This window comes from Fonsecaea erecta (assembly GCF_001651985.1).
Source record: "Fonsecaea erecta strain CBS 125763 chromosome Unknown Scaff6, whole genome shotgun sequence".
Lineage (NCBI taxonomy): Eukaryota > Fungi > Ascomycota > Eurotiomycetes > Chaetothyriales > Herpotrichiellaceae > Fonsecaea > Fonsecaea erecta.
Window position 1 is genome coordinate 469231 of NW_017387249.1, and position 11360 is coordinate 480590.

An 11360-nucleotide genomic window follows, 5' to 3' on the forward strand; every position below is an offset into this window, starting at 1 on the left:
GAGCCGCAGGCAGCTGCCCTGATGGCGACCTCCAACCCTTACGGTACTGGGAAATACAAGACCAATGTGGGAAGAGCGATCTCGAAGAAATGGAAAGATCTCCGCCAGGTCAATTATGAGGGCGATGACTGGGGAGACGATGAAGAGTTCGATGAGCCACAACCCGTGTCTGCGGACAACCCTCGACATCCTGCTTGGGCGGCTCAGTCCAACATGTCTCCGCCCAATCGCAGCTTTACCAATCCTTCCCCTCCTCAAGCCGGCCAGAGACCCTCGTTTGATCGCGGCGATGAGAGGAGATATGTCTCCTCCTCTGCTGGCTTTGAATCCGCATACCCTACAACTCAGCGTTCGCCTTTCCCCGAGCCTCAACACGATGACGACCACTCTGGGCCCTATTATGGGATGCAACCTCCTCTTCGTCTGAATACCCAGGCACCGAGTCCCATGCCTCCAGGCGGCTTCCGGCCAGGCTCAAGAGGCAGACAATATCCAGCATATGAAGATGTGCCTTTCTCAGCCCCAGGAAGTTTTCCGCAGCAGAATCTCCCTAGCTATAGTCGTCCTCCTTTTAATGACGTCCACCAGCGGCGTGAAAGTCCCATGAGGCCGGATAGTCGTTCTTCTAATGCGTCTCACCGACAATACCCTCCGCGCAAAGCGAGCTTGAGCCAACTGCCGCCTCAGCCAGATTTTATGCAACGCACCGAGTCTCCTGCGCGGTCTTCATCCCCAGGACCAGGCAATGGCACTGTCGCTGATGATCGTCCTCCACCTGTGTTTATTCGTCCGTCAGATATCTACAAGCGTATGCCTGAGGAAATGGAGAAAGTACGCAGATCACAAGAGTCATCCCGCCCAAGCATTGATTCAGGGTCAAACCCGCCCAGAGAAGGTTCTATCGGTGGCCGCTCGACTTCATCAGACCCTAAGGAACATACAGGTTCTATGCAGACGGCATTGGACGACGCGGACTCTACACGGCGCCTGAAACCTACTTTGGACACAGTACCTGAACGGAAGAGCGAGTATGGCTTCGAGAACTTGGTCAAGACACCAAGCGAGGAGAACAAACAACCACACGAGATGAAGACCGAGATTGACCCTGTGGGCGTATCCAGGCATGGTACTAATGCATCGTCGGTCTATACCGATCGTCCAGACCCAGTCTCTGCCTCGACTATCTCTCGTAATGTATCAATCACTGAGGGCCTTCCTGAAGCCGACCATCGCTTGCCAAATGCGAAGGAATCGTTTGGGCTGCCCCTCGTTCACAGAATGTCGGGATTCGACGTAGATCTCGGCGGGTTGGGGAAGTCGGTTCCGGAAGCCACAACCCAGGCATCGCAGCCATCCAGCGATGTACTACCACAGGAGACTTCGTCAAATAGCGGCCTTGACGATGATACTACTGACTCGAAAGGCCAGGGTTTGCCACAACAGCCGACCCTTGGCTATCGGTCAGTCGTCCAGCAAGCCTTTGATCACAGCCAGGACCACGCATCGTTTTCTCCCACCTCTACAATGGGAACCGTTGATCGTTCAAATAGTGCTTCTACAACAGATATTAGCCCCATCATAAGTCGGAGGCATGATCCAACTCCGACTCCCTCTACCATCCACACCGCACAGGCCACCATCCCCGAAGAGTCAGCACACTCGGAGTCGCGTCCGACATCCACCACAACGTTGAAGCCTGGTGACGTGGAGCCAGTTCGAGATGAAGCACTTTCTCCGCCACCCCCTATTCGGTCTGGCTATCGACGCGACGTGACTCCTCCAAGTCGAGATAATAGTCCTGCGAAGAGGCCTCGCGAGTTCGAACCTCAGGAACTCCCACAACCACACCATGGCTCACTTGTGGATGATGAGACTAAACAGTCTATAGCAGAGGAACCAGCTCGCGGTAGGATATTAGGTGATAAACCACTTCCTGCAGCTCCCACAAAGGCAACCAGTTCTGCGGACACAGGCAGCCCTTTACCTCTGTCGAGGTCAGACGCTCCATCAACAACTCAAGCGGACAATCCCACAGCCATACCAGAATCTGGTCTTGTCCGATCTGGTCTTACCATTCTAAATGCCCGACCTGCGCCATCAAGTGACAGCCAAGGGCGCCCAGCACCTCAAACACGACTAGAGAGTTTTCGTCCTTCCATTCCAGGGGGGTGGCAATCATATGCCTCGTCCGCAGGCTCAGCCACTCCTGGCACAAGCACGCCTTTACAAAGTCAGAAAAATGTTTTGTTACCTCAACCTCCTTTTACTCAGAGCCGAGTCGATAGCACTGAGAGCATACCTACCGCCCGTGCTCCCATAAACATCGCTTCTGATGGGGATGGTGTAACCCGAAAGGCTTTTGCCGCAGCTGCTTCCGCCGGTAGTGCACTAGCTGGAGCGTTGGCTGGCCATCGACTAACCGAACAAGCGCAAGAATCTGGCGAGTCGTCAGGAGAAGGGAGCCCAAATGAATGGGACGAGTCGAGCTCATCCAGCGACGAGGAGGCAGAGCCAGCGCCAGCGACATCTGAAACGCCGCCGGAGAGTCGGAGCAACAAACAAATGGCTGAGGAAAAACCAGAGAACTTGGGGACAAGAACACATCCCAGTCCACCAACCAGCCCGATTCGACCTCCATCTGTGGCAAGCTCAACGCCGTCATCCATTGACGCTTCTGCCGAGGCTGGAAAATCTCGTGAAAGCGTTGACTACATACCAGCCCCATTGCGCACTAGTCGACTGATCGACTCCTTGAGTTCTCGTCCGCGAATTCCTAGTGTCTCGATGCCCCAAGATACTCCTACTGAGAGTGACAATGAGCGATTACAACAAGAAATTGTCAAGAGTCTAACTCCAAAGTCTTCGAACTTAGAAGGGCAAGCTATAGAAGAAAGCAGCCTCCCGGACACAGTTCCCCAAGGGACCACAGATCAAACCGTCGCCGAACCAGAACCTGGATGTCAGAAACCAGCTTCCCTACAAGTCATCACACCCAGATCAATAGAAGCCACCATCTTGACCAAAGATGGACAATCGACCGGCACTGGTCAGCCACGAGTTGAGTCCACGACGATACCTTCACAGTCTTCCACTACATTTCCCCAGGGAGCAGCTATGTCCCAAAATGTAAACACGAATGTGGCGGACGCCGCCCAAACGGAGCCTCCCGTCGAACAGAGATTGCCAACGGCCAGCAAACCGTTCCTGAAACAACGTTTCTCCTGGGAGACAAGTAGCTCACAACCACCATCTGCATCAACACCTAAGCAGATGAGCCCGCCTTTTACGAGTTCTCCGGATACGATCATAGCCCAGATGCCCGGGGTATCTACCTCGGCTGGAAATACTCAGATAGGCGATGAGGGCGACCAGCCTCTAGCCAGGCAAGCAAGCCTGTCATCGGATGAGTCCGTCCAACCAGCGCCGGCCGCTAGAATCTCGACGACTGCTTCAGAGGTTCCCCAGTCTCCACGACAGCCTGGCGACGGACCACCAACTTTCCGTACTATCATGAACCTCAGTTCTCCGGCAGAACGTATCAAGGCATTTAACGAGAGTAGGCAGTTCTATGCCACGCCAAATGAGCAGCTGGAAAATTGGCTGTTGTCTATGAAGACCCCGGAAAACTCAGAGCTTTTTGCTGCGAACGGACGGGTCTCACAGGACACGGTCGAGAACACCCAAACCACACACAAGCCATCGCCCAGACGAATGTTGACAGAATCTGCTGGACACATGCAAGAGGATGGAAAGAGGCTAATGGCCGCTGCTGGACGATTTGGTGGCAAAGCGGGCACTGCCGCCAAAGGTCTTTTTGCGAAAGGAAAGGAGAAGATGCGTCATGCAAGCTCTGGCGAAAAGGTAGTCCGTTGATCTTCCCCCTTTTCTTATCTCACCTGTAATATTCTTTTTCCTTTGTGATGACGGGATGCGTGTGATGCTATGGCGGGAATTCAGTCCTTCAGGGACCCCAGAACCTGGCTCGGATACCTTCACGGCGTTTCTCCATGGGCACCTTCAAATAGTCATGAATGGAAAACCACTTTTTCAACATGTCAGTCTCTCCCGAGCGAGCCCTTGGTTGACATTTGAATTTAGGGCGCACTGGCCAGCCGACGAAAGTCAACTGGTCCTCTTCCGGACGAGCCCGAAGACGTTGCATCCCCTTCCCAGCCACGAGGTTCCACAGTCCTTGACCGCGCACCACAGATTCCACTAAGCATCACGCCGGCTTCTCCCATTGATTGGTTCTCGAATACCGAGCTCAAGAGGTCACGAACTAGTGATCTGGATCAGATCCTGCAGCCAGAAATATCAGCTTCCTCTGCTAATCCAGAAAGTCACACGAGCACCCGGCCACAGTTGGAGCACATCAAGGTGTTGCCCGAGGACGGCAGCAGGTCGTCTGGTGCTCCTGGCGTGCCTGTGCTTGCTCCTAGTCCCGCGATCTCGGCCTTGGATAGCGACCAAGAACATCACGAAGATGATGGCATGCCCAGTCGTTCAGTCAGCCAGTTGACCAGGCCTACTGATCAATCACCTATCGAATCTCCGCATCGAGCCATAGCAAGAAACAACAGCGAGAGAGAAAGCTCTCCAACCCAACCTCAGGCCATCGCTGTCCAGTCTCGTGGTTTGGCCCCGAATGCTCTCACCGCACCAAAACCTCTCACTGAGCACCACGACGGCTCAGCCTCCGATGCGCACTCCAGCGATAGGAGCCTACAAGTCCCACAGCTCCGACGACGATCTGTCATTTCAGATGTATCTAGTCCCAGCCCCAGTACTGGCCCTGGAGCGGAGCAACAATATGCGAGAAGGAGTGTGTCTCTATCACCCGCCGACGAAGTATCAGTTGATGCTATACCTGTTCAATTCAAAGAGCAGATGACCCAGTCCGAAAATCTACCTCCATCGACAGCAGCTGATACTGCAAGGAAGCAGCAATCCATGGACACAGAGGAGCGCCCAACGGAGCCTCTGACGGTCGCTGTTCCGTTGCCGACATCGCAAGATGAATCTCCTACTGGATCAGAATCGAAGCCACAGTCTGAAAACATAGAACCACACCCCACAGTCAAACCACCCGCCCAACAGCCGGCATCGCAGCATGAACACGACGGCGGAAACCCCTCGTCCCGTCAACATCGACCCTTTTCATTTGCCGGCATTGAAGGAATCGGTGCAATCCACCAAGCAGAGCAGACGCAGGAGCCAGATCTCAGCAGAATTCCGTCTCAGCCAATGAGTCCTATAAGTCAGGGCCTAAGCGGCGCGGGGCTCAGCAAGGAGATGTCACAAGTCAGTATCGAAGAAGTTACAGATCAGGCAAACGCGCCAGGGCAAAGACACTCGAGATCATACTCCAGACCTTTCGGCGTTGATCCGAATATAGGCAATCATCCTGCCATGCGTGCAACTGAGCCTGAGCAAACCCCCATGGATCGTGCTCAGATGTACTCTACTGAAAGTCCTTTGCCTAGTGCAAGGCGGCCTCAAGAAGAGCTTGATCGTCTGCGTCAGCAAAAAGGACAGCCACAGATTACCGCCGTGTACCCACACCAACCATCCGCGGAGGAGGAATATCGTATCCCAGGCCCGTATGTGCAGGAATATCGATCACCGAAACAAATATCTACACCCAGGAGCGGTCGAAGCAATGTTCAAGTGGTTGCCAGTGGAGGGCCATTACCCAGCGCGCTCAGGTCTCAGCAATACTCCAGCCAAATTACTCCCCAGCCTCATCCCGGACCGACCGCAAACGCCCCTGTGGAAAGACTGCAACGCCAGAGTTTCCAGGAGCAACCTTCTTACAAGACAGGCTCCACTGCTCATGTCGAATACGATATGCGGTCTGAAATGATTCCGCCTCGTCCTGGCGCTCCGTTGGTGCAGCAACATCTTCAATCAATTCGTCCATCGCCCGCTCCCGCTGCGCGTCCAGAATCTTTACAGCCAGTCACCACCGAGCCGCAAACGGAGCGGAAGAAGAGTTTGCTTGGAAAGCTCTTCGGCGCCGGCTCCCAATCGCGTTCAAAGCTCCAGAAACAAGCGCGAGTCGGAAGCCCAATTGACATTGCAGAAATCACACAGAAGGAGAAGCGTGGTAGCTTCTTGCGCCGGGTCGACAGTATGTCATCGGAGCAAGGCAACCGCCAGGACCAGCTTGGACAGCTCCCGCCGTCAAACATTCAGTCTCACTCTGCAAGGCGGCACTCTAGGGACGTTCTACGGGCTCCCACACCAGAGCCCAGCGAGAGACCTACAGAGGGCAAGAGGAAGAGATTCTCAGGGTTCGGAGGCAACTTATTCAAGAGCAGTAACAACACACGGGCTGCAACGGCATCCACTCCTTCCTCGCAGACACAAGCCTACGGGCAAAATACCACTTCTCAACGTGTTATCTCTCCCGACCCTTACTCTGCGCAAAGTCAGCGGGTCATGTCGCCGGAGCCGTATTCTGCACAAACTCCTTACGGCCAATATCCTGTTGGCCCGGGGGGCTACTTCCACCAAGGACCGGGACAGTCACAGTACCCTCAGTCTACCTACCCTTCAAGTCAATCTCAAACCCAACCATCTCAGTATGCAAAGGCTCCCTCTCCGTATCAGCACCAATCCGAACCCACCGGCTATCCATACCCAGGACAGACTGCTCAGTCGCCACCACCAGGTCCTCAACAAGCCGGGGGGTCGTATCCCTACATGAACCCGAACCAAAGTCGACCATCCGATCTCCGTATTGACACCAGCAGTGGAAACCGTAGCCAGTATTACGCGCCCGCTACTGCTCCGGCACAAGGCTACCCTAGACCGACCTCATTCGCGTCGGCTCCGTACAACCCGGACCCCAGTCCAGGGATGGCAAACAGGGACGGACCTACCTCCGCCCCTCCTGCACAACCTACACCTCCACCACAACAGGATCCCCGTACCCATGTTATCGACCTCCACAAACGATCACGCTCACCACGACTTGGACGTCCCGGCTCTGATGAATTAGACTCCAACCAACAACGGGGAATTCCGAATATTAGCGCTAACACCATGCTCGGTACATTCAGTTCCAAGAAAATCAGCCCCGTCGGCGGCATCGCGCGCCCGGACGACGATCAAGAAAGGCCCTTTGCGATCACAGTGCCAGGGCTCGAAGACGATGTCAATGAGCGGCGGAAGAAACAGCTTCTGCGGGAGCGGATCGAAGGTGGGACAGCAAGGAGTGCGACACCCGTCAGCATCGAATCTGGCGGCTATCCTGAACATGCCACCGCCAGTACAAGCCAGGGGCTGGAACGTAGCGTTTCAGTTCTAGGGGGCTCCAATAATCTAGTTTCTCCACGGGAAGCACGTCATTCGAGTGCGAGAGACAAGACCACCCCCGGAATAATTGCAGAGCTACCAGGATCAAAAGCAGAGGGGTATGAATCGGAAGAAGAGATTCCAATGAGTGCCACGGCGTACCCGGGACAGGAATGGATGCCGGTTTTTATTGGCGAGGACTGATCAAGAAGGAAGGGACTTTCGTCGCACTCAGCTACCGCGGCACAGTAGATACACAGGGCAAAACGACTGGTGTCTCCATTCCACTTGTGAAGTTTGTGGGACGGCTTTCATGTCAAACTGTTGTTTATGGACGCAGAAGGCTGTGATAGGTCCTGGACCGTGGCCGTTCGTCTTTTCTGGGTATATATATCGTTTCTTGTATTTTGCGTTCTGGGTATTGAGCGGTTAGCAAGCGGTCTCTCCTGGGGTTTCATTGGGACGAACTTTGATCCGAGAGTTTCAAGGACATAATACTACTTCTTACGTGAAGGCCGCGTCCTGTGTGAGATAAAGCTGAAGCGAAAGTTTGAGAGATTTTCATGTGGTACTGTATATGGTATTATTACCATTCTGTAAGGATCTATCACTGGGCCAGTGCTCAGGGCCAAAAGAAAAAGGTCATGCGTTCTCTCTGGCTAAATATGGAGATTCATCCACTCTTTCTCCCTCTCTCTCTCTTCAGCACTCTCATCAAGAATATGGGTTTGCGTGGATTGTGTATGCTGAGGATGAGTAGATTAGATAGGGCAGGCTGCCCGTTGAATGGGGAGATTCTCTGCACAGACTGACTTCCCTTCGATCTTTCGTGAGACCCAGACGTCCGAGTTACACTACTCAAGACAATCCATCCATATCTGCTGCTGCTTCGTGTCATCTTGGTTTCAGTCCGTCTAGACCCTGGGGCTTGGCCTGTGTTATCTAACCTCTTCCTTCCCCCCTCCCCCTTCTTTCCGGCCGCAGTCCGGGAGCAAAGTAATAGAGGCAAACACAAAACAACAACATGCCGAGCGGCGAGAATGAGTGCCCGGACGACGGCCGAACAACCTGATAGCGGAGGATACCTAATTAGTTAATGGCTCGGCCGGCAGCGGCAGGGTGTCGCTGGTCCCTCAGTTCAGTTCCCTTTTCTTTCTTCCTCGAAAAAATGAAAGATTTTTGTGGGGTTGGTTCGGAAAGGTTGTGTCAATGATGGCTTTCCTCTAGTCGAGCATGGATGAAGGTGAGAGGGGGGAGAAGGACATGGTCAGAAAACGCCGACATGTGGCTCGGAGATGACATTGCCTTCCGTTATCATTCTCGTTCTCGTGTTGTAGGAGGGAGGTCCTCGAGATCAAGTTGTCTTCATGTCGTCACCGATCTCCGTGATGGGGGAACAATTGGTGGGATTTGTCGATGCTTTTCGAGTTCATGTCGCTGCACACCGTCGCCTCCCTTCCCCACGGGCTTAAATCGAAGACATTGTTGCTGCCGCTGCTGCTGTTCTTGTCGTTGTTGTAGTTGTGATCCTCGTCGTCGGCAAGGGCGATGATCCCTGAGCAAGCAATCGCGCGTGAACCGAGCGATCCACGACGGTTCGCAAGGACTTTCTGATGATGCGGAGAAAGCGGGCGGTGTCGCCCTCCTTCTTCTTCTGCTGCGTAGTCACCTGGTCGATGCACATGGATGTGTGGCCGGCGGGCACTTCTCTGAAGACCTGGTCGCTGATACAGGCGCACATGGCGATGCCGAAAGCACAGGCCGCGACGGCGACGAGGCGCAGGAGCAAGTTGAGCATGATTTTTAATTTATCGCGATGAGAGATGAGCGAGCTGTGTACTGCTTCAACCAACAATCGAGAGGCGGCGGCGTCGTCGTCAACGGGAGTTCGTTGTTGTTCTTCTAGGGTGAGCGAGGTATACTCGGTATAATATATCCCCCCGGCTCAACATTTTGCCCGCAGGAGAAGACAGCCTCGTGAACCAATTGTAATATTCCTGCATGCACGGTGATGCAAGTCTGGTGGCATATTCAGATGATATCATCTGATGGGAAGAGGAGCAGGGTCCCCAGCAAGTACGAGGTAAAAGTGTGGATATAAGGCTGGGGGTGGCTGGAAGAAAGTTTCGTCCAAATAGACGCAAGTCAGAAGGTATATCTCGGACCTCACTGGGGACCGTGAATCGGTTTCGTCATGCTAATCGAAGTCCAAGCGTCTGATCAGATGAGAAAGGTCGAGCTGGCTGGTTCTAGACAACCTGCAGATTCGAGTCTTTCTCATTGGGAAAAAGGGGGTTGTGTGAAAGTAGATTGGTTCTCGGGCGCATTGACAACGGCGATGCTAGCAGATCACGAGGAAAGTGACCTGTTCAGGAACGAAACAAGGGATCCGACAGCTCCACGCCTAACGAGCTGAACGAATGTCATCGATAGTGTTTCCGTGTTGAAGGCAAATTTCTCCAGCCCTTTCGGTTTCAGCTGCCACATGAGCTCGGGAAGTTGGACCGTGCCCATGCATGAGCACAAGGTCAAGACAGACAAGGAGGACTGAAGAAAGCGGTGAAGCATCCAGTTCGGCAGGCTCAAGTGGTAAAACATCAGGAGGGCGTGTCGAAGTACAACAGAGAGAAGTCTGGAATTTCTTGATTACGTGTCCAGTCACGTAGAGACCAAGCGAATAAAAGGGCGACTGAAGTGATTTGCTTCACTCTGTCACAAGAGATCAGCCTCTACAGGATATGATCATGTCCCTTTTTCGATTGCTTCTTGATAAGCAAGTGACAATCCATTTTGGATGACCTTGTAGAGACTTACCTCAATGCTTGCTTGGGACGATGACTGTCCTGACATGCAAAATTCTTCTTTCGACGCATGTTCTTTGCATGATAACACCATGTGCCTCATCATTCCAGCATCTTGATGCCCATGCGTATAGCTCTAACATGCTGCTCCCTGAAGCATGCCTTTCCAAATTTCACCCAAGCTCTCCATGCCAGTGCCAATCGGTAGTGTGGAAATCACTTCTTAAAATGGCTCCCAAGACGACAATTGCTAGGGCCTTAAAAGGAGAGTTGGGAATATCCGATCCAGGTGCGCCTGGTCTTCTACCACGCCATCTGGTGTCGACAGGTCCATATCCTGGTGACAGCGCCCCTGTCGCCAACAGACATGGTTAGCCAGCTGTTGAAGCAGGATGCAGAATCTGCGATCGCTTCAACTTCTTTCTATCCTTCTTGGACAGCTTGTTTCCTCCAGGAATTTGGTCAACTGTTTTGTCTCTCTTTTCTTTTATTCTCCGAGCGTTGCCCCCAGATCCCCTTTTCCGCTTTTTGCCCTCCTGAGGCTGAGGCTGGGGCTGTTCGGTTGGGTCTGTAATGTCATCGTCGCCCTCAGAGTCGCTAACGAGACCCTCTTCCGACGAGTCCTCGACAGTCAACATGTCTGTGGCCATTCGGGCAACTTTGACCAGTCCGGCAGCCACATCCGATGGACTGTCCGGGTTCGCATTTACCTCAGCTTTGGCCTTCATAGCAGATTCAAGTGCTTTCAACTTTTTATTCGCGAGGACTCTCTCGCGAGCCTCCCGCTCGGCGCGTTGTAGATCGTATTTATCGTTTCCGGCCTGGAGGAGTTTAGCTTTTCACTGAGAGCGCATCGTTCACATAGTGGTCTACCAGAGCATGCTTGATGAATCTTCCGGCGGCATCTTTGTCCAGCGCGAGAGTCGGCCGCGAAGTCTGCGGCGTTTCCTCGCTTTGCTTGATCTTTTCAAAATACTGCTTGACTCGTGTCAATTCCTTGAAGACAGGGTGTTCCTTTGCCTGGACGCCATGAAGTTTGAGGTAGGAGAATATCAAAGACTCGATCGAGTAGACAAGGAGGACATGGAGTTTTGCACGGTCGAGCAAGGGCAGCTTTTTCGTGGTGGCAGCAAGATCGCCATGAAGGAGTGGTTCGAGATTCTCTTCAAGGTCCTCCAGATTATCCTGCAACTCGTCGACGAGTTGGATGACTGCCTTGGTATCCATCTTGTCGCGCTGGGGAAGGAGAAGTTGCACCGA

At 53.3% G+C, this 11360-nt stretch overlaps 3 protein-coding genes across 3 annotated transcripts; 1 reads left to right on the forward strand and 2 right to left on the reverse strand.

The window, feature by feature from the left end:
* Positions 1 to 21: 21 nt before the first annotated feature.
* AYL99_07200 (hypothetical protein) lies at positions 22 to 7503 on the forward strand (the record flags this gene model as incomplete). The annotated part of the gene is made up of 2 exons (XM_018838709.1): positions 22 to 3861; positions 4099 to 7503. The coding sequence occupies 2 exons, from the start codon at positions 22 to 24 to the stop codon at positions 7501 to 7503; spliced, it is 7245 nt and encodes a 2414-aa protein (XP_018691477.1).
* A 1264-nt stretch (positions 7504 to 8767) lies between these two features.
* AYL99_07201 (hypothetical protein) lies at positions 8768 to 9097 on the reverse strand (the record flags this gene model as incomplete). The annotated part of the gene is made up of 1 exon (XM_018838710.1): positions 8768 to 9097. The coding sequence occupies one exon, from the start codon at positions 9095 to 9097 to the stop codon at positions 8768 to 8770; it is 330 nt and encodes a 109-aa protein (XP_018691478.1).
* A 1374-nt stretch (positions 9098 to 10471) lies between these two features.
* Positions 10472 to 11327, reverse strand: AYL99_07202 (hypothetical protein; the record flags this gene model as incomplete). Its single annotated transcript, XM_018838711.1, has 2 exons — positions 10472 to 10921; positions 10974 to 11327. The coding sequence occupies 2 exons, from the start codon at positions 11325 to 11327 to the stop codon at positions 10472 to 10474; spliced, it is 804 nt and encodes a 267-aa protein (XP_018691479.1).
* Positions 11328 to 11360: the final 33 nt, after the last annotated feature.